General features: G+C 40.2%; 1 protein-coding gene across 1 annotated transcript; it reads right to left on the bottom strand.

The window, feature by feature from the left end:
• Positions 1 to 9,455: 9,455 nt before the first annotated feature.
• On the bottom strand, positions 9,456 to 18,852 carry meox1 (mesenchyme homeobox 1). The gene is made up of 3 exons (XM_040014019.1): positions 17,747 to 18,852; positions 12,081 to 12,253; positions 9,456 to 10,222 (listed from the first exon to the last, which is right to left on the bottom strand). Exons 1-3 carry the CDS (start codon positions 18,252 to 18,254, stop codon positions 10,100 to 10,102), a joined length of 804 nt encoding a protein of 267 aa, XP_039869953.1. The 5' UTR covers positions 18,255 to 18,852; the 3' UTR covers positions 9,456 to 10,099.
• Positions 18,853 to 21,356: the final 2,504 nt, after the last annotated feature.

The following is a 21,356-nucleotide window of genomic DNA, read 5'->3' on the forward strand; positions in this document are numbered from 1 at the left end:
CACCAGAGTTTTAGGGGTTCGAGATGTGGGATTGGCTTACTGTGAAGACAAACTCTACTGTTCTGGAGGGAGAGCAAGAAGCTGCTGATGTATTTGATTGATATGCTTTTCTATGGACCTCTATCCTTTAAAGGCTGGTATGCATTTTATAAGGTTTAGCTGTTAACAAATGAGATTTTATGGCAAGTGGACTCAGGGAAGAACTTTGCTGCAATAATGTGACATAAATATGACTTTGAGACTAGCTTGAAATGAAGTTCCTGGTAGTTTAAAACAATGGTTCTGAAACTTTAACCCTTATAAAATGTCCAAACACCGAGATCCCATTTCTCCCTGGAAAACCTGATTCATTCACAGAACTCTGAAGTATTTTGGAAAATTGGAAATAGGGGCTGGGATTTACTGAAGCATGTAAAATGTCTGCAGTTTTCCAGTCATCCAACTCATTGTAGTCTTGAACACTTGCACCCCTTTAGGTTTGCTAAGATGTTTCTCTTCTTGCACAAGAGGCTTCTTCAATTCTAAAAACAAATGTTGGTGAGTACCAGGTATTCAACTCCTAGCGAGGCTTGTACCATTTGGGAGTGCTTAGGGTCGTTGACCCACTATTGGTCAGATAAGAACCCCCCGCCATGTTTAATGTGAAACCACTTGTTGCCCAGCCCATCATATGGCCTATTGAGGTCGCATGAGGCAAGGTGTGAGTGGGGCCTAAGTGACTCAGAAAGGATCTCAAGGCTACAGCTACACTAATCCAGATAAGTTTGAAAACAGCGTTTTCATCTAAAAACGCTCTGCGTCCACACTACGGTTTTCAATAGTTTCAGAACAGTTGTTCATCCACCCTGAAACGACTGAAACGCTTACGTTCCTGTATTGCGCATGAGTGAAACGTAAGACGATTCGACCTGCGTTATTAATGTCTGCTGTTTATTTACTTTCCAGCTCTTTGAGACATCGCGGCAAAATGTCGAGGAAAAGTTTTTTAAATCTTTTGACAATGAGTTGGAGTTGTTGCTGCGAGTGACACAAAAGTACAAAGTTGCAAAAGCGAGTGAGAATTAAAGAATTTGAAGAAAAGCTATCTGGGGCCTGTACAAACTGACATTAATCTTTAATAGGGCTGTCAAAACTGAGGGCAAACTGCTGTATAATTCCCTCTCCTATCTTAGTTTAATTGGTCACATGACTACATCATATGACTAAAATGCATCACCGTTTCCGAAAGCCTGCGGTTACGCTGTTCACACTTCGACACGAAAACTGTGTTTTGAAATGTATCCACTTTGGAGAGCGTTTTCAAAGAGCTCTGTTTTCCTTGACCAAAAATGCCGTCTCACTGTGGACGGAAGGCCAAAACAGAAAGAAAAAGATAAACGTATTAGTGTGGACATGGCCCAAGACTGCATTGTAATTGGCTGACCTTTGTTCAACAATGGTCAGTCACGATGGACATAAATGGCATACTTCACTCCTCTTTCAAACCATTTGTTTTCTCAGTCCAAAATGTGAACATTCACATCCTCAAAACATCTTTGCCCTGCACTTAAAGGACAAAGGCTGGTCTTTGTGTGATGGGATAACTCTCCCTATCTCTCTTTCTTACGAATGGCTTCATTACAGCCACCCTTCCACTGAGATCATTTCTGGTTAGGCTTTAGTGGACAGTAGACAGATTATTTGAAGAGTTGTAGGTTCTGTCAGATCTTTGCTGAATATTGTTCCTATTTTTTAATGACACGACTTACTTTTTCACTTTTGTTTAGGCCTGCCACTTCTTTTATCTCCTCAAACCTTTTAAGGGCACGTAGCCATCCTGAAATATGCCACTTTTTGGCAAGTAGCTGTGTTATCTTTGGTATTTTTTTGTAGATTCAACTAAAAAATGTGAACAAATTAAGACTATATGTGACAGGCAAAATGGTTCTCATATGTGTAGATACAACACTGGTTCACCCCTTGAGCAAGGTGCCATTTTTTTGCACGAATGATTCATAGGTCGCAGGCAAGTTTCTTAAAAAAATAAGGTACAAGGACTTCACTGAAAAATGGGAGAAAAAGCAGCCAATTTCCAAAGAAAAACAAGAACTATTGCTCAAGACCATTAGAAAAAAAGAGAAAAAACAGTCTGTGTCTTTGGAAGGAAAAAAGTCAACAAATGAGGCGTCGCTCAAGACTTTTACACAGCCGTGTACTTCTATATGGTCACTGTTCCTAGTTGGTTAGTACTACTCAGTTTAATGTACATTTTATGCTAACTAAACATTTGTTTTATCTTGGAACTTTAATTGAGGAGATAAAATCTGAAGAAACGTGTAAAATGTTTGTCTTCAGTCACATCTTTTTCCTTGCCCAGATGTGTAAATTCAGTTTTTCTGTGAGTTTGAACACACTTTTATAAAGATCAGGTATAGCACTAAATTTATTTGGGTCTAATGAAGGAGATCTTAAACAATGCTCCACTACTAGCCAAGACATCTTGAACACAGGACAGAAGACACAAAGAAGTGGGAGGTTGGTTTTATGAATCTATTTGTAAGGTACTGCCATCATAACTGATTTTTTTTTTTGTTCAGATGCGGTTTGAAAAAGATCAGAGATGTCCTGTAGTGCCAGATCTGAAAATGGAATTTGCGTTTTACTAGTTTTGCAGATGTCTTTGAGCTAAACAGCAAAGCCTCACTCTCCAGGTTTTGTTACTGTGTGGTTTCAGGTGAACAAGGCCTTCTATGTTCTCTTTGCTTAGCAAACACTATGATTGAGTATTCCTCTGTGTGATGATTTTCAGAGCTAAACTGCTTCTGGATTTCTTGGTTTCAAACCAGGCAGGTCAAAAGTACCAAGCAAGGGGAGCCATAGACAAGAATCCCACGACCTTAGGCTCTGGTATCCACTTCGCTTAAGATGCAACATCCAAAAGGAGCCTTTGCAGGAAGTCTCAGATAATTTAACGTTGTGCAGCTCCTCAGTTTTGGCCAGTCTTGACTGATTGTGAAATGGAAATCTGAGATTTATAGCTCCTGTAGGAGTCGCTAATCACCGGAGACAAGGGGCTTGGGAGAGAAGGATGAGCGGAGGCAAGCTGAATCAGTGTCCACTGCTGATTTCGTCCAACTGAGTACACATGAGTCCACATGTAGGGCTTGCTCGCATACCCTCAGGTACAGACTGACAAGCAAACACGCGCTGCTTGTATGCCTCCTTCAACACAACAGCTGTCTTGGGAGGATGTGCGGAAGACGTGCTTACTTCCTCCTCCCGTTCTTGCTGTTTGGTGGTTTTGGTTGTACATGTGTGAGAAGCTAAAAAAACCAGACACGAACAACAGAGAGGCTGAAACAGAGAAACAGATTAACAATAAGGTTGAAAAGAAGAAGGGGATGTTATATCCACTGCTCCCAGCTACTCCAAGGTAACTTGATGCAGGAGTGCAGAGAAGAAGGCAGCGCAGACATCCAGGAAGAAAGGAGAACAGCCTTGTTACGCTGAGTTTCTCATGGGTCCGTTTCTTTTGACAAACTCCAGTGTGCTGTCATCTTCTGCAGCCCAATGCAGGGAAAGAGATGCACATGTCTGGTTGAAACTCTTACTGTCATATTTAAAAAGATGAGAATTAACAAGACTCAGAGTTTAAAGACAGAAGACTGTCTGCTGAGCATTCCCGAGGTCCTGTTGGACAAGTCTGTCAAAGACAATTAGGCACCAGAATATAACCACTGATATTTCATTTTTTTCATTTATATATTAAACATGCAGAGACACATGTTCAGTCAGATGCACCACTTCATTATTATTCCATTGGGATGTTATCTTAAACTCTCACTGCCTCGTGGTTGCACAGCAGCGTCCTTCCTTATCAGCCTATCAAATTTAGTAGAGAGACTCTTTGATGTGACCTGCGAGGTGCCGCCTGGACACAATAACAGTGTGCAGATGGAGCTCATGGACCACATCACAGGGACCAGTAGGAGAAGGACATGCTTTAATTTCTACGGTCACCTCTTGTAGAGCTGACCTTCACACCTCCGGCGATCCATCAAGTGTTTTCCCTCCAAGAACTGCCAGAGGCTATCAGAGCGCTGGGTTTGTAAAATAAACATTTTTCTGTGCAGCACAGGTGAGAGTGCAACGCTTCCTAAAGAATCAAGTTGAGACGATAGTTTAATATTTGCTCACATCTTCACAATTAAACTAACAAGCAAACAAACAAAAAGAAAATGAACATTTTTAAGGCAGTTTACATTCATTTGGAGTCTTGAGTTGGATGTTTGAATAAAAAAGTCAAAGACCCTGCAGCCTCTAAGAGCAAGTAAAAGCTTAGCTGTGTACGTGTTCCCTCAGTGCTTGATAGCAAGCATGCCTGATGTTCGTACTTTGCTACCAGCTTAATCACAGACAACAGTATGATTATTCACAATAACTATAGGGGTTAGTTTTAATTCTGTTTGCCACTCTGTTTCAATTCACTACCAAGACGTTTGTTATATTTTTTTTGCTGTGTTCCTTTTACCTGGGAAGATGAAGGTACTGGGAGTGACATCACAAGTAGTAATAGTATTCAGAAAAGCAATATAGTCAATATAGTTTTTTCTTGCTTCCTAGCAAGCTACAGCTGTTCATCTACCAGTAGCACTGGAGTACAGCACAATGCCAATTTCTTTGTGCTGAAAACTAGTGTATGGCTTATTGAGCAGGTCTCAAATTAATGCAATGAAGCTATTGACTCAATACCTCCTGGGACCTGCGGTCCATGAGCTCCAGGTACTGACTGAAAGAATAGGATTGTGTATAGAAATGCTGGAGGTTAGTTTCCTCAGAAGTGTGGCTGGGCTCTCCCTGGAGATCTGAGTAGGATGCCTCCTGGATACCTTCTGGGTGAGGTGTTTCTGTCTTGTCCTAGTGGAATGAGGCTCCAGGGAAGACCCAGTAAACACTAAAGGAATTATATCTTTTATCTGGCATAGGAAAGCCTTGGTATCGCCTTGAATGAGCTTGAAGAGGCGGGTAGAGAGACAGAGGTATAGGCTTTTCTGCTTAGACTGACTGGGAATTCTGGATTTCTGACTTCCCACTTAAAATGGAAGTTGTGGACCGATGACAACAACACAGACATAAACAAGAGGCCCCCAAAAAGAAAGAAACTAATAGAAAATAGAATTAAATTTATAAAAAAAACTTATTTGCTATATACAAAAATATTTCTGCTGATCTCCAAAAAGCTAATAAGGACTTGGATTTAAGTTCTGAAATGCATATGAAGATGATAATTAGCTTTAGTATTGCTCTGGTGATATAGTGTGCTTGGCTTTTCACAACAAAATGATCAAAGTCAGTTGGAAAAACATCTGAAATGTCCACTTTACAAAAAATCAACAACACAAAAAAAGAGTCTGTCATGTAACCCTTCTGCATCATTTAGATAATGTTGAATTATAGACAGTGAACTGAATTATGCTTCAATCCAATAACTACTAAATAACTACTAGGCTGTCATCGCCTATATTTTTAAAGGTTTTGAGGTGTGTGCCATCTTTTTTCATTTAGCTGAATGACTCACAATTGGAAATCTGTAAAAATGGAAATGTTGTAGTACAGCTGCATGTTGAATTTGTCCATAAATGCAACATTTTTAGCTTTGTGTTGGTGACGTGGTCTGCTGGAGAGCTCGCTTAAATTCTGCATTTGGCTGAAATCTCTGGTAATCTGTGCTTTTAGTGGCAATACCTTCCGTATGTTGAAAGTTAAGAATATGCCTGTTGAGTGCTGAGGGTGAGGTCAGTGACTGCTTCAAACTCTGACGAATGTTTTCTTATTGCTCTTTGCCCACAGAGAAGGTTGTGTTCAAAGAAGAGGAGTTATTTCAAGAATGTTTCCTGCAACTGAATCTGCTTTTATAATCACAGCAGAGGAGAAATTTCTGGGACACCATCCATCCTTATTTTTGGTGGCTTCAATTTGGTTCGACTGTCAGCTGGATGCAGCATTGGAGTGATATTCTTAGAAATGTGTTCTCTCAATTTGCACATCTACAAGTTGTATTATATAAATAAAAATAGAACACGGCGTAGAGGAAAACAGCAGTGTAAGAAAATATGTTTAGACATATTTGTTAAGGTATAGATGAACTGTTCTCCTGCAGATCGAAGGGGAAAGGAAAACCTATTTCATTCTGACTGCTTGGGTGTTTTGGCAAGGCTAAAAATCCCACAATCACAACACCACCAAATTAAATCTAATCCATAAATTTGGCCACCCCAGTGTATTTAAAAAGAACCACCATGGTCAAAAAACAACATTCCAGCTTCATTAGTTTACACTGCTGATATTAATACTATCATTACAATTGGACATGGTTTATTTTGACTGCTATTACCACTAATACAATAATAGACCCTAATAGAGGCTAAGCAATGGGGGGGAAATGGGCACGGGATCGACTTGGAGTAATTCCCCCCCAGCAGCTGCAGCGGGGGGCCCAAAGGGGTCAGACGTACAGTAACACTTGACCCCAACTCTGTGTATGTGTGTGGAACAACCATCCCACCCTCCCACTAACTCCGGTCCCTGCAGACCAGCAAAAAGGGCAGTAACCTCTGAAGGCTTTGTTTGGTTGGCCGGAGTCTGAGCATAGGCCCACCATTGTAAGTCTGAGGACTCCTATGCTCGAGCTCTTGTTTTCTTTGGGAAGCAGGAAATTGGATGACTGGCTACCTGCTACAACAACATCCTGTACTTGAGAAGGCGTCTTTTCACCCATACCCACCTATTATTTCCCTTTTCCATCATACACAAGTGGTCAGCCAGCATTTTTTTTTTCTCCTTCTTTCTTTTTTTTCCTCTCGTCCTCAGGGCCCCGTGCGTGGGTTTGTCTAGGTTCCACTCAGGTTGAGATCAAATTGGCCCCATCCAGATGCTTCCGTTGAAAATAGTGTGTAGGGGCCAAATACTTTAGCTTTTGGAGCTTGACTCCACCTTGTCAGGTTAATGACCCTTTGTGAGCTCACTGGAATGACAGTGATGGTGTGCAAAAATGAATGTTCCTATTCAGACGCTCAAACATACTCACATCTACTTATAGCTCCGCCAGTGCTTTTCAGGTCACTGTAGACCAATCATCGTGATCTGTGTTGGGTCTACGGGAGACCACTTGCCACTATGAAAACATTCTTAAGGATTACCGTGCTATATAGACAGGATCTGTGTGGGCGTTGATGAGAGCTGATTCCAATCTGACCTCAGGGATATCCGACCTGCATTTGCGATATTAATGAAGATAATTATGCCATCATCAGGTGGGACGTTGGAGGTTGCAGGACTGCCCATGGACTACATAATCCTTCTTGATGAGGTTTTCTTGGAGAGACCCTCTTATATCGTAACCGTTTCACTGCACCTGGGACCATGTAACCATTGCCCATGAGGTCACAATGCACACATATCTGCACATTTACATGAATGCTTTTAGCCTCATTATCAAAATAAATGAATTCATAATTCAGGCTGACATCATGTTCACACAAAATGACTTTGTATGTAGGAGACTGCCTGCTGCTGAAAATAAGGCATGGCATCAGTGTGAATGCACCAAATTACTAAGGCCAAAAGCAACATTAGGGCTGTGTTAGCAGCATTTTTGTGGATTAAACACTTTTATTGGCGATGTGAATGGATTAAACATAAAAAACAGAAACAGCCAGTGTTATTTCTATGCGTATTTCTATGTGAATTGCCATGAATATCCAAAGCATGTGATGTTCATGCTTGCTGTTAATTACCTTGAGTCAAGACTTCTCTTCCGCTTCCAGCTTCCAACACTCATTAGCAACATTAGCCAATGTTAGCTTTTAACTGGAACAATCGCTAATGTCAACAAATGACCGGCTCCAAGTGCAACACAGGTTCCAATGCAAATTCCAACACAAACTCTCCAAAAACAAAAACTATCCTGATTTTAGATTTTGGTGAAAAGATAAGTTATGCTGCATTCCGTTTACCTCGGAAGTTTGAGCTGGGAATGACATCACTCACAAGTTGAGCGAGTTCTAATCGCAAAGTCGGAAAAGCTAGCAATAACAGGATTTGTTTTCCTCCTTACCAAGGTAAAAAAAATTATGCATTACTATCAATACAGCACAAGGCATGTTTTTTTATGTGTGTGTGTATTTGTGATTGGCCTATTTAGCCAGTCACAAATACACAACAGTGGCTGTGGCAGCTAAGTTACAGCTAGCTCAGAAGTTGCCTAACTTTAAGCTTCTTATATACTGGAAATGGTTTGCTAATTGCACGCCGCTTTGCAGCTGACAGCTGGATGCTCGTGGACATTGCAGGCCCTGATTGCCTGGGTAATCCTCTAACATATTTACTACCGGGTCATATGTCAATCAGCTGTATTCCTTGCTGTATTTGGTAGTTGTTGCAATTGCTTGGAAGTTGAGAAAGGTTTCTCTTGGTCCCACCCAATTGCTGTCATCAGTGATTATTTCACTCTTAGTCGCTTGGAGTGAGGAATGTTATTCAGTTTCTCAGGTCTCCGGTTTCAACGTCACCAGTGTGGATTTCAGTTTCAGTTTCGCTTACTATAGCCGTTATTTATAAAACAGTGGTTGAACGGGCTATCTTGCAAGTTAAATTTAGCCAAGAATTTAAAAAGTCTGAAATAAAAGTGCTACAGTAGTAGGCAAAAAAACACAAGTAGGCAGTAGATAGCATTGATAAATTTGATGATCAGGTCAATGTTTTTGTCATAGTAATGCTCAGGTATATAATCTGACATAAAATAGCCCAATACCATAGAACAACACTGTCCTGTGTATATTTAATCAGTGTTCACACAGCTGGCACATATATGCAGCATGCAAACGGGAGCTGCAGGCTGTTGACTTTAGTACACAGTGGCCATGTGGCTCATAACTAATCATGCTTCCTGTTTGTCATGTTAAAAACATTAAAATTAAAAACTGCTCTTCGACTACATGGTCAAAGGACAGGCGTATGAGTTCATTCCTATTTGGTTGCATTGTATTGTACACTCACTGATAAACGGACCGATTAAGAATATTGATTGGTGCAGTTTTGTTTGTTAGATTTAGCAAAAAATATTTTTTTTGTGTGCTATTTCTTTAGCCCTTGCACAAGAAGAAGAGTCATCATTTTAAATCATGGTACAAAACACTGATAGTTTAAACAACCACCAATAAGTGCACCACAGTGTTTGATATAGCTACAATATTTCGCTGCATCCATTAAGTGCACACACATGCAAACTATTTAATACTTCTGCTTTCCCCTGCCAACAAAAATAGCAAATGGAAGCAAACTGAACTATCAGTAATTATTTTGCTTTTAGGAATTATAGTCACACATAATAAAACCATCTGCCAAAAATACACATCTACTGTACCTACTGTCCAGTCATAACTCAACTGTTGCAGGTGGAAGAAATTACCAATATGTTTCCCATTTTGCAACAGATGATTTATTTTATTTGCAGAAACAGTCAACATCTGTGTTTTATCAACAACATTCAAATGGTATAAAACATAGTAAAAATGCCTTACTGAAAAGAAAAAAAACCCAAAAAACTATATTCTAGGAAAAAGAAACTCTCAAAATGAAAAAAAAGAAAAATCTGATTCGGAGGCACTTAGGCCTTGGCAACACTCGTGCAGTCTGAGTTTTCCCAGGTGGTTGTAGTCAAGCGTCAAAGGCCATGATTACAATACTGGAAGCAAAGGGGAGGACCTCAAACACAATCACATCATGGCCTGATATGTCATCACTAGCCTTAAAGCTGCTGTATGGACTTTGTCACTAATATACAACGATCAGGAATATCAAGAGTGGGCCTCTTAAATGGAGTATTTATCAAAGTTGTATGAAAATACAGTTCATTATGGACATAAATCAACTATTTACAACAGAAAACAGTGACGGATGCTTGGTGTTTTCTTCTTGGGAATGAAAAAGTCTCTGGAATTATTTGGTTCCTGGAGCCAACTTTCCATAAAATCAAAGGTTGTGTTGGTGTCCAGTTGAGCGCAGGCCTCGTTATTTTTTTTCTTCTTTTTTTTTGTCCGAAGACAATTTTTTAAAAACATCATTCAGAGCTGGGTGAAGCAGCTGAGTCTATGTCGTCATTTTCCAGCTCGTTGGGCGAAGCCGATTGTCCTCCCTTCACTCTCTTCCACTTCATTCGCCGATTCTGGAACCAAACTTTAACCTGTAGTGGAAAAAACACAGGAAATATTAAATTAACATATAGAATGATGACTCCTCAAAGTCGTTAGCATGGATACACTGTTGAGGTAAATTAATGTAGTTAATTGTGGATTAGGGGCAAAATTGCTAAGATGTCAAAGGTTGATTTCACAGCATTCTTTGTCTTTTGTGATCAGTTTTTAGATTTGTATAGATCATTAATTGAAAAGAACAATAGTAGCTCTAGTAGTATAAACACTTAGCACTACGAATAAAGGCTGTGGTCTTAGGACAATACAAATCTAAACCAGATACCCTTCTCACAGTACTTTGAATTTTTCACCACATTTGAACGTGTAACAGGATCACTGTGGCTTTTCTCTCCAGTTTGCAATTTTTAGCAAAATTTACAACACGGTCAGCAAAAAAATAGACAAATAATCCTCCACAAATCTCCCAGCACAGATTATAAATTCACTTGGTTTGCATTGGCCTTGCAGGGAGCACGGCTTGTCAGTACAAAGCACTGAGGCCTGGCTGCAAAATCACTCCAAATGGAGGGAGAGAGTATCGTATAGACAACAGGTCAGAAAAGTCAACTGTCAGGAAGTCAGCCTACACAGGATGTGAGTTTACTGTACTTGTGGTGTGGACAGTGCTCATCTGTATCTTTGTGCTGTTCAAAAATGAGAATGAGCTCATATTTTAACTATCCAGACATAAATAGCTGCAAAAACACACACTTCCCGAGACCTGGGGAAATTACAGAGAAAAACTGACAGGAAAAAAAAATGAAGAGTGAGCATTTGTTAAGTCTGTGACCAAGATAGTTTATTTAAAGCTTTAGAAAATGTCTTACTTAAGCCTTTATCAGTAGGTGTCTAATACAGTTGGTTCCTCAAACAGCTGGGGCCTGTACATTTTAGTTAACATTATTCACAGTGGAGGAAACAATACACTTTGAAGATTATTGTTAGCTGTGGATTTGGTGCGGTAGTGAGTATTTACAACAGAAGAATGGTGTGTGGGATGCTCCATGGCAGAGAGAAATACATGCATTTTAAAGCAAATAAACCTTAAGTTATAACCAGGCTATGCATACGCAGTTATTATGTTTTTAAACTACTTGATTATGTCAATTTGCAGACAAAAGCACAGGTTTATTTCCCTTAAAATTATAAACTAAACTCTCTCAAATAGATTCAAATTAACTCCAACCTGTGTGTGCACAATTCAAGGAAGCCTTAGGTGACCCCTGCACATCCCACTAGAAGTGTCCTCCCCTACAGCTCTGGGATTCAGATAAACCTCAGTCTGTCCATTACTCAGGACTGATTGAAAGGACGGCAAACTGCCAAAGCATGTAGGATGAATTGGAAAGCGCTGTCTGGTTGCAGTGGGAGCCCTGAGCGAAGATGGAACCTGGCTGTGTGTGAATATTTCTGTCCATGTATGTGTGTGTGTTTTTTAGGGATCTGGGAAATAGATTTAGGAGCAGACGGCAGCATGTGTGGTCACTGTGGCACCACGGCCTCATTAGAAGGAGCTGAGAGGGACAGTGGCTTGACAAGCAGACCGGGGTTTGATCCAGCAGCATCGACACATGTTCGCCCGATTTCATCGAGTCTGGAGCTGCCACCCACTCATTAAAGCTGCATGTCATTCTGCTAGAACCACAGAATGAAAACTACTGTGGAAAAAACATGTTCATTGTACTTCAAATGCCTCTGTGTTTATGCATTGGTATTTAGTACAGGGGAAGGACAGACATTAAGGCTTTCCAATATGTTCCAAGATGTTGTATGATGTTGATGTGGAATGATAACATTATGGTTCATCCTGCCCTGCTGGAAATTGTATATTAGGGAAAAGCGTTGTACCTGTCTCTCTGTGAGGTCCAGGTTTACAGCGATCTCGTAGCGACGCAGCCTGGTCAGGTAGTTATGGTGGGTGAACTCTGCCTCCAGTTCTCTCAGCTGCTCCTTGGTGAATGCTGTGCGCTCTTTTCTTGCCTTGCAGCTGGAATCCACCTTAAAGCTGGACTCCTGGATATCTGGAAAGAGAAAGGCATTTCATAGAGTGCGAGCCATTTGCCAGTTTATTCCTTTAAACCAGAGATTCCCAATCAGGTGTCAAAGTGCTCTAATGGGTTTGTCGACAGATGAAAAAAAAAAAAGAACTATTTATGAATTGAGGTTTGAGTGAAGAAATGACTATTAATCAAAAGTCAAAGTAAAGGCATAGCTTTTTTCAGCTGCTCCCAAGGGGTCGCCACAGTGGGTGGATCCACATATTTGATTTGGCACAGATTTTTACACCAGATGCCCTTTCTTATGCAACCCTTCCAAGGATTTGTCTCTCTTCCTAGTTTTGAATTGCAGACCTTTCGTGTATTAGGTTATGTGAAAATATTAACCACTACACAAGGGAGCCACTTTCCAGCCAACATAACGGCATAAATCAGTAAAATAGAAGAGTAAGCCTAACGGCCAATAAGAATCGAAACTTTAAAAGATTAAAATTATCAGTAAAAATGAGAAGGTTCTGCGTGTTGGTGTGTCTGCCAGTTAATACCTTTAGCTAGCTAAACATTGTGAAAAATAGTTTCAATGGCAAGCTAAGGTTATGAATATTTTCTTAGTTAATAGGATGGCTACCAAATTGAAATTGTTAGTTAAAATGTGGATCATCAAATAGAATTTTAACTTAACATCCTAGATAAATAATAGACTAATAGAAGAAATTGGCTATAATTACAAATAATTTTGTGCCCAGACTAAATATTGTACATAGTTTAACAATAATAATAATAATAATAGTTCATATAGCAAGCTAAAATGAATAAATTGAAAATTATAGCTAATTTTCTGCTAAAATCATGAATAACAATAAAGAAATTTGCTAAATATATGTTAAAAGATTGAAGAGAAAATTATACAGAAACAGCTGAAAGTGCTCAATAAGGAACAGTGGTATACATGAATTCAGATAAGAATATTTGAACATTAAGAAGCTGTGTTGATGGCTTTCTCTATGAGTCTGTTTGGATCAACTTAAAGGGAAAGTCAGGTGACACAAGGAAACCAATGCTTTAAAGCTGTTTGCAGTGAAGGTAATAAATGATCTGTACGATCCCATAATTTTTGTTTAAAACTAAATAAAAACGATCAGCATCCCTTTTCTTCACAAGCAGCTACACATGCAAGTGTGCTACTTGACCTGGAGACCCTTCATTTTCCTATCATTCACAGCTAATCTGATTTAAATTAGCTCCCCACTCATTTTGTGACTGGCCTCTAGTTCGCAATTAAACTGACCTCAAGACCCTTTTCAACCAACAAACCATAACTCCAAAGGCTCTTTAAAGGGTGGCCCCTCATATAGTAAACACTAAAACCAGCACTTTTAAAAGAGACCACCATGACCTGGCCTCACGAGTCGCGTACACCTGCAACCTGCGCATGCCGTGGTTATTTTTTGCTGCTTATTTCCCCTTATTTGTCTGTTCATGAACACATGCTGTAAGTGCAAATGTCTTCCTCTAAACATTCCTTCGCGATTTATGTATGTAAGAGCGTATCAGCACAGGGCAGGGGCCACCAAACCAGCCACAGAGGGCCTAAGTTAGTGGAGGAATGCAGCGGAACATCGTTAAAGCCTCTAACAAAAGAACAAAGGTGCGGATGTGTCCAGGTCGGAGTGCTACGTCGGTGTGGGTGTGTGTGTCAGAACAGTCCCCGTGGGAGCGCTCGGGGCAGATTCACATTAACTCATCTTTACATGACAGCAAGCATCAGAAAAAAAGCCTTGAGATATCTCTGTGAATGTGGAGGTCAGAAAACCCACAGCCTAAGATTATTCAAGAAATAATTGGCTGCAGTTTATACATTTATATATTTCCCTGCATTTCTCACATAGCTTAGAGAAATGGCCAAATTTTAAACCTCATTAACAGGATAAACATATATGAAAGCTGGTTGATTTACTTTTAAGTAAAACCTCTCCTGTGTATTGAAGGGAATGAGTTTCGGTAATAATTGTGCAGGGGTAGAGACACCAGCAGCTGATGTAATCACCAGAAAATGGTTCTAATTTGTCAAAGTGAGAAGTTCTGCTCTGTGCTTGCCAGAGCAGTGTGCCAGAATGTGAAATGGACTGCAGCACCTGGGCCAGATGTGACTGGGCAAACCAGGACATACAGTGTTTGTGCACACGTGTAGTTTTTGTGTACAAATGCCTGATGTGCCATGTGGTTTGTTAGGGAAAAAAAAAAGATTTGTTTTTGTGGTTCAAGAATCAATAATGACGGGCATCCTCAAGTGTGCCGACTTTTGAAATTTCCCAAGACAGGTTTAGCTGCTTTGAACACCTGGCAGGGCACATACTGGCTCTCACCAAACAGGCCCCCAATAAATATCCTGCACAGCCAGAGGCCATAAACTAGCAGGGAGAGGGCTTCTGCGCACAGCAGGGTCTCCCAAAGGCAAACAGCATTTGGTGCCTTTCTGAGTGGATGGTGCAAAAGGAGTTTGTCTTCATCAGGACTGAATTAAAGTTGTTGTAAATTAGTGATTGTTTTAAAGCAGAAAACCCCAGGCGAAAACTACTGATCGCAAAAATGTGTGCGCTAAAGTTCAACACTGAATTTCACAATGTATTAAGACAGTTTATTGGCTAACGTTTATTTTAACCCCTTTAGATAGCATCTTTAAACTGTTCTCAGTTAATAAATGTTTAATTTCTTATTACAGCACTCTATGAGAATGGTGCTCAAACTTACTAGGCATTTATTAAAGGAATAACATTTACCAAGAACCTCATTCATCGTCCTAATCCTAATAGAGATTAAGCATATAGTTGCAAACTATTTGTATTCTAAGATATTTTAACCAAAATACTTCATAAGCTTGTGATGCAATGGGCAACAGTATATCTTTCTATCAAGCCAAAGATTTTATGGTTGCACATTTCCAGTAACTGAGCACAATTTTCTGTTTTTCTATTTTATACCCTTGGCTTATGGTCATGGACCCCTAGGTATGATGTACATTTGTGCAGATCATGCTGCATTTTATCAAAACCAGCAGCTTTAAAAAATATTTTTTTTAAAAACATTTTTACACCTACCTGAAAAATCATTTTTTGCATGTGTAGAATCATTTTGCAGTGCTTTATAGTATACATTTATTGCTTGTTTGTATATGGATGGTTCACAGAAGCAGTTAAATTGTTGAAAAAGCATCAAAATGCATGTAGCAAAACCATCCGAGCTGTTAGAGGAAGTATATTTGCTAACAGTTACTGTGTTAAGTGTTAACACGCTCATTTTGTAATGGTGAAGAACTCCTTTTCATGCATGTCAGACCTTAAAATTTAATATCAAAACCATATTGATTTTAGGGCCAGCAACAGTCAAATGTTTATAACAGCATCCCTGTTAAATATCACAGTGTTATGATGGTCAAATTTTGGATTGCAGTCAATGTCAGATCATATCATCTTGGTTTTAAACATTTGGAAACTTTACCCGAGTGCACCACATTTCCATATCAGAACAAATACACAGAAGCAGACCGTATAGCAGCTGCTATGTATGTGCATGTAATGTGAATGCCTTCAGGACATTTTCCTAATATATGCTCTCCTACCAGCTAGTCGATTCGAAAAAGTGAATGGTTCTTTTCTAAAACCCAGAACTGATGCAGTGGTCAGACATGTTGCATGCACTCAGTGGGAGATTATGTTACGGCTTAACGACAGGAAAATGTCAATGGATAAGAATGTAAGAAGTGGGCTCACAGGAAAGTGATTTTACCAGACGTGGTCTGGCATGTTTTCAGCGTAGAGAGTGGAGGTTACAATAAGGTAAAAAAAAGGAGGGTGGTGGAGTGGGTGTGTGGGGTGCTCCCTCACCTCCTCTTTTTCAATTAGACTCATGTCTGTTGCATGCATTGGTCATGTAGTATTTCCAAATTTGCACGCTTTACAATCAGACATGGTCTGTTATGTTTGGACAGGTCAGGGTTAAATACTGGACACTTTAGATGACACCATCTTTAGCAACATGCACTAGTGTACTTCTCTATGTGGTTCGAATTCAATATTAACATTTCTGGACACTTATCGCTCTTATTTAAGCGTTATTTTTGTATTTGTCTTGGTCTTTTAATTCTGTTTTGGGTTCCCCTTTTTTAACTTTTGTTTTAATTTCTTTGATATTTGCCTGGCAAGTGGTGTGTTGGCTATATGAATAACAATTACGCCACACTTGCTTGAGCTCTAATAACAAAATTTCATTTAAATATATATTAAAATGTGTAAAAAGTTACATTTTTTCCAAAGTATGGATGCTCATTTTTCTTTCCTGTAAGACGCATAAATCACTGTGTTTATTACAGGCTAAATTTACCAAAAACGTCTACAAATGAAATATGAACGCTCCATATGTGCTGGATGTGTTTTTATTTTGCTAGGGTGACAGTCCCCATAATAAAACCTTCACACATTTAGATTCACTTTAAAACTAAATGTTTCCTTTGGCCTGTTGTTCTGCTGCTAATGTTTCGCCTGAAACTTTTAGGATTGGTCTGTCGTCTGTTACTTTTGTGTCCTATTAGCAAGTGTGAAATATGATAGGCGAAATTATCTAAGGGCATTACTTCTTATTGTTGTTTGAGAATAAAAATATATTAAGTCATTTTTTGTGGGAATTTTTTTAGGAAATATCTGGAAAGAAAAATTGTATAAAATTAAATTAAATACATTGAAATATCACCAAATACAGTTTTTTTCAACCCTTTTATCCGCTTGAAAAATTCATAGCAGCAATCAATACGCAACAGGATTGTGTTCAGGAGAAAAATACAGCGCAAAATCCCCAAAAGGCCTTTAAACGCTTTCCTCTTCACACCCAACTTCGTTTTTTATCATAATTTTTAATGTCGCCATGCTATAATAAATCAAAGGTCTTTTTCCAACGGATACAGCAGCAAAATGAAAAGTTCAAATGCCTCATGAATCATCCTTTTGAAAGCGCTGGAACAATAAGAGGATGCAACTGCTACTTAAAGTGTGTCTTGAACACAAAAGTCTCGTCACCTACTCACCTTTTACATAGCGATCGTGTGAGTGTGCTGCTTTAAGGCTGATTTGGTGAGGAAATGCAGAGAATTTGTGTCATTGCCAGCTGTGATACAGGGCGCGGGAGGAATTCTTGACCTTGGTGCGTATTTTCTTGATTTTCAGTGAGGTAAGAATGACGTAAATATTGTTTTTAGTTGATCTGTTTTTACACATGTGCAGTAGTTTGGCATAAAAACTAAAGGAAAAAAATTGTGGAAGTGTTTTTTTGTTTTTTTTTTTAGTCTAAAATTTATCAGAGACCCTAAACACAAAAACAATATGTCTACTTTTTTTTTTTTTACCACTCCTAAATTTGGCTATTTGCTTTCAAATGCCTGTAGGGATCACTGTTTTTCCTGTTCTCCTATACTTTTAAACCAACACACACCAGGTGGCACCCCTTGATCCCAGCTCGCTGGCTTACCTGTGACATCTCTTTTCCTCTTATTGGAGCTCTTCTTGTCCGAATCGGCCGACGCCACGCTCTGGGGTGAGTATTCTCCCTCCATACACCCGGGCACGGTGCCTGGAAGCCTGTCCCCCCCTACACTGTCCAGCTCAGGCCCTCCAGCCCCACTGCCGCCGCCGCCACCTATTACTGCAGGGGCAACAGGCGGGCAGGCCTCAGGTGCTCTCACACGAGTCTCACATTGGTTGAACTGCCAGTCAGCTCTTTGGTAACCCCCTTGGCTCTCTTGGTACAGTCTGTCATCGCGAGGGTAGGCTGCGTGCGGCGTGCTCGACACCAGGCAGGAGGTGGAGAAATCTGTGTAGGCCAGGAACTCAGGCTTCTGGTGGAGGGAGAACGGGGCCTGCTGGTAGGGCGACTGCAGATTCACCCCTGGGACCCCAGAGTGAGGGTTCCTCATGCAGCCCCAGATGGAGCTGCTGGGATGGGCGCTCCGCATGCAGCTGCTGGCCGGCTGATCCATCGTGATGCAAAAACCCTTCGCACGAGCACAGTCTTTTCCCTGTCGAGGAATTTCAACCTCTCTCAGAAAGTAAGTTAGGACTAGAAATCGATATCTTTGTCACTTTTGAGTAATATCCACTTCAGCTGACTAAATGAACACCATCGTCTCACTGCATCTACTCACTTCTGTCAGAGGCTGTTGACTCTTCCACAGCCCAGAGCACGTGAGGATAGACACCTTCCTGTGACAGCACGTTTCCCTCTCTCTCTGGGAGCGTGCGTGACGTCCTTTGGAGCCTCTGGTCCTCACACACTCTCACACACTTTCCCTTCTGCGTCGCTCTCACACACACCCTCTCTCCTTCCCAGATCTAACCAAGTTGCTGCTCTTCGGGAAAGCGGCATCCACAACTGTATAACTCCCGTTCTCGGGCTGGCTGTTTTCACAACTCTTCTAAGGCATTCTTGACAAGTGAGCCCTCCTCCTTTTTAAACATATAGGTGGGAAAGAGTGGCAAGTTTATGGAGTGTAACGTGAGACTGCAGAGGAGGAGCCCTGCCGGCCACATGTTGGTAGTACCCTCCAACCAACCCTGCCTCATCAAACTATTAATCACAGGGGAAATTTTATATGCACATCTAATGGGCTTTCCAGACGTGGTGCTTTTAAAGGGACATTGTCTGAAAAGTATAAAGCAAGCACCCACCCACATGGGAGCTGGGGGACCCTGACTTATTTCAACTCCTTAGTGCTTTCTGACACCCAATTTAGTTCCTTTTTTGACACCCTTTAGAGGAAAGTTAACCGTAACCCTTTCCCTCTGCACCCCTGATCCTTGCCTGTCCTCTCCAATCTGAAAAGTCTTTCCTTTTTTTCCTCGTGCTGTTTTTATGGCTGTGTAAGTGTGTGTGCACATTACTGCAACACACCTAAATCCACCTGGCTGGACTTATTTAACTTTGAGGTGAAAGGACAACTGGATTTGATATTGACTATTCAAGCGCTCACACCTCCTGAGGTTTTCTCACGTTATTGAAACACAGTATGAAATTTCACCGTCGTATTTTACACATACGATCTAATATTTCCCCTAAGCAAACACTGTGACTGGGAGGGGAGAGGGGGGTCTTTGTCAGTTCATTTTAATTTTGTGATCCTGCATCTCTTACTAAATCTCTCTGAGATGTCAAGCAGCGTCAGCAGCAATTGTTTGCGACACCAATCACATGTAGATTAACCGCATTTGGATGAAGCAAGGATGCAATTATTCAATTTTCTGATCGCTGATTTCTAATCTCTGCATGCTACACATGATAGAAGCCACTTCCCCATGAAGTAATGTCTCTAATACCATTGAAACCTTTTTGGCTAAACCAAATTTTGGATTCAATTTCAGCGTATCTGTTACCCAATAAACCCGCTGAACCGCACTTTACTTAAATGCAGTTTTTCTTCATACTGCTCATATTTGCGAGCTGAGCTGCTTGCCTTCCTCACGCGTCCTTACTCTGGTCTTGACCTCTCATATCGCACCTTGAAAATAAAACTGAGAGCTGGAAGCTGTGGGAAAAGAAGTGAGAAAATAAACATGTTAATAAAGACACAAGGCACGCTAAAGGAGAACTGATTTGAAGCCGTGAAGAAAAAACAGGAGTTGAAAATGCCCTCTTTCATTTTCTAAATACTAGAAAATTATTTGACCTGCTTTTGAGAACATTTCATTCAGTTGCCGCAAAACAAAAATAATAAGTAAAACGTCATAGCAACAAATAAAAGGTTGGAATGACATTAAATCAGATTAGGAAATGGGCAACAAAACCAGGAGTGGACAAAAGAGAAGCGAGTAAGTGAGACGGAGAAGGAGAGGAAGAAAGGAGAGTGTTTGAGGTCACACACCAAACCCTTTCCATTTAGCCAGCAAATTGTTGAGCCATGAAGCATCCCTCGCTTTTACTGGCAGTCTGAGCCTTGGCCACACCGCAGGGAGCAGGAGTTACTCTACATTTGTGGTCAAAGAAGAGGCCATCTGTGTGTCAGTATAAATTAGTGTGTCTGTGAGTGTGTGTGTGTGCAATGTGAAAATTTACGTCATTAAGAGAGCGCACATGTGCGTGTGTTTCAAGAAGAAGACACGCAGGGTATTTTTATGTGTTTCGGTGAATGTGAGAAGCTATGTGTTTGACATTAAAGGATATAGAAATGGTCAGCATAAAATGAATTTGCCTACAAAGCCATATGAAGTAAAGTCAAGCAAGTAAACATTAGCAGATATCTGCTTATGAATATGTGGATCCAAAAGAGTTATAGCTTCGTTCTATTGACAAATACAATTTGAATTGGTATATGAACAGACCTGCTTGGTAAGAAAAGAGATTTAGGGCCAGATTTATTGACATATTGTGCTTTTGGTTTTGGCAAAGAAAAAAAACTGTCTGTTTTTACAAAGACAGCGCAGTCACCAAACCAATGTAAGAGGTGGGAACTCAGAGATTTTTGCACTTTACCCAGTTGCACATGTATTTCTGGGAGTTCTTTTCATAAGGTGCAAAATATAGAGAGGAGAATATTTAAACTCAAGCACACTGATTTAAAAATGCAATTCACTGCTAATTGTACTGATATTAGAAAAAACCAACCCATCCTATATTTTGTACTTGATATTCAAATGAAGTCACTACACCTGTTTTTAGAAAATACTGCAGCTTTCGTAAATCACACACATGCTTTTCTAAAACTGCACAAAACCTCTAAATTAATGTATGGATAAATAGCTATTACCGTGTTTTCCGCAATATAAGGCGCAAAATCCTTTAAGTTTCTCAAAAATTGCCTTATAATCCAGTGCCCCTTATGTATGAATTCTGCTTGTGCTTACTGAACTTGAACCAATTTTATGTGGTACACGGCGCTCAAAAATCTGTCAAAAATGTTTTAGTATGACTTTGGTAAGCTACGGAGCCGCACCGCTTGACATATTGTTGGAGCATTACGGCTGCCGTAGTTAGGAGCCTCGTGGAGTAATCTGGGTCCAAGACTCTGTCAATTTCAGGTCCCAAAGTCGAACAACCACTGCGGCATCACTGAGACTTAAAAACTGTCTAAATTCTTTCATCTTTAATA

The sequence above is a fragment of the Simochromis diagramma genome, unplaced genomic scaffold (assembly GCF_900408965.1).
Source record: "Simochromis diagramma unplaced genomic scaffold, fSimDia1.1 OVJJ01000669.1, whole genome shotgun sequence".
Lineage (NCBI taxonomy): Eukaryota > Metazoa > Chordata > Actinopteri > Cichliformes > Cichlidae > Simochromis > Simochromis diagramma.

Coding starts and splice junctions, on each gene's coding strand:
- meox1 (XM_040014019.1), bottom strand. CDS start 18,254: ATGGATCAGCCGGCCAGCAGCTGCATGCGGAGCGCCCATCCCAGCAGC. Junction 12,254..17,746: donor GAGGAAAAGAGATGTCACAG/GTAAGCCAGCGA, acceptor TTCTCTTTCCAG/ATATCCAGGAGTCCAGCTTT. Junction 10,223..12,080: donor TGGACCTCACAGAGAGACAG/GTACAACGCTTT, acceptor TTTCCACTACAG/GTTAAAGTTTGGTTCCAGAA.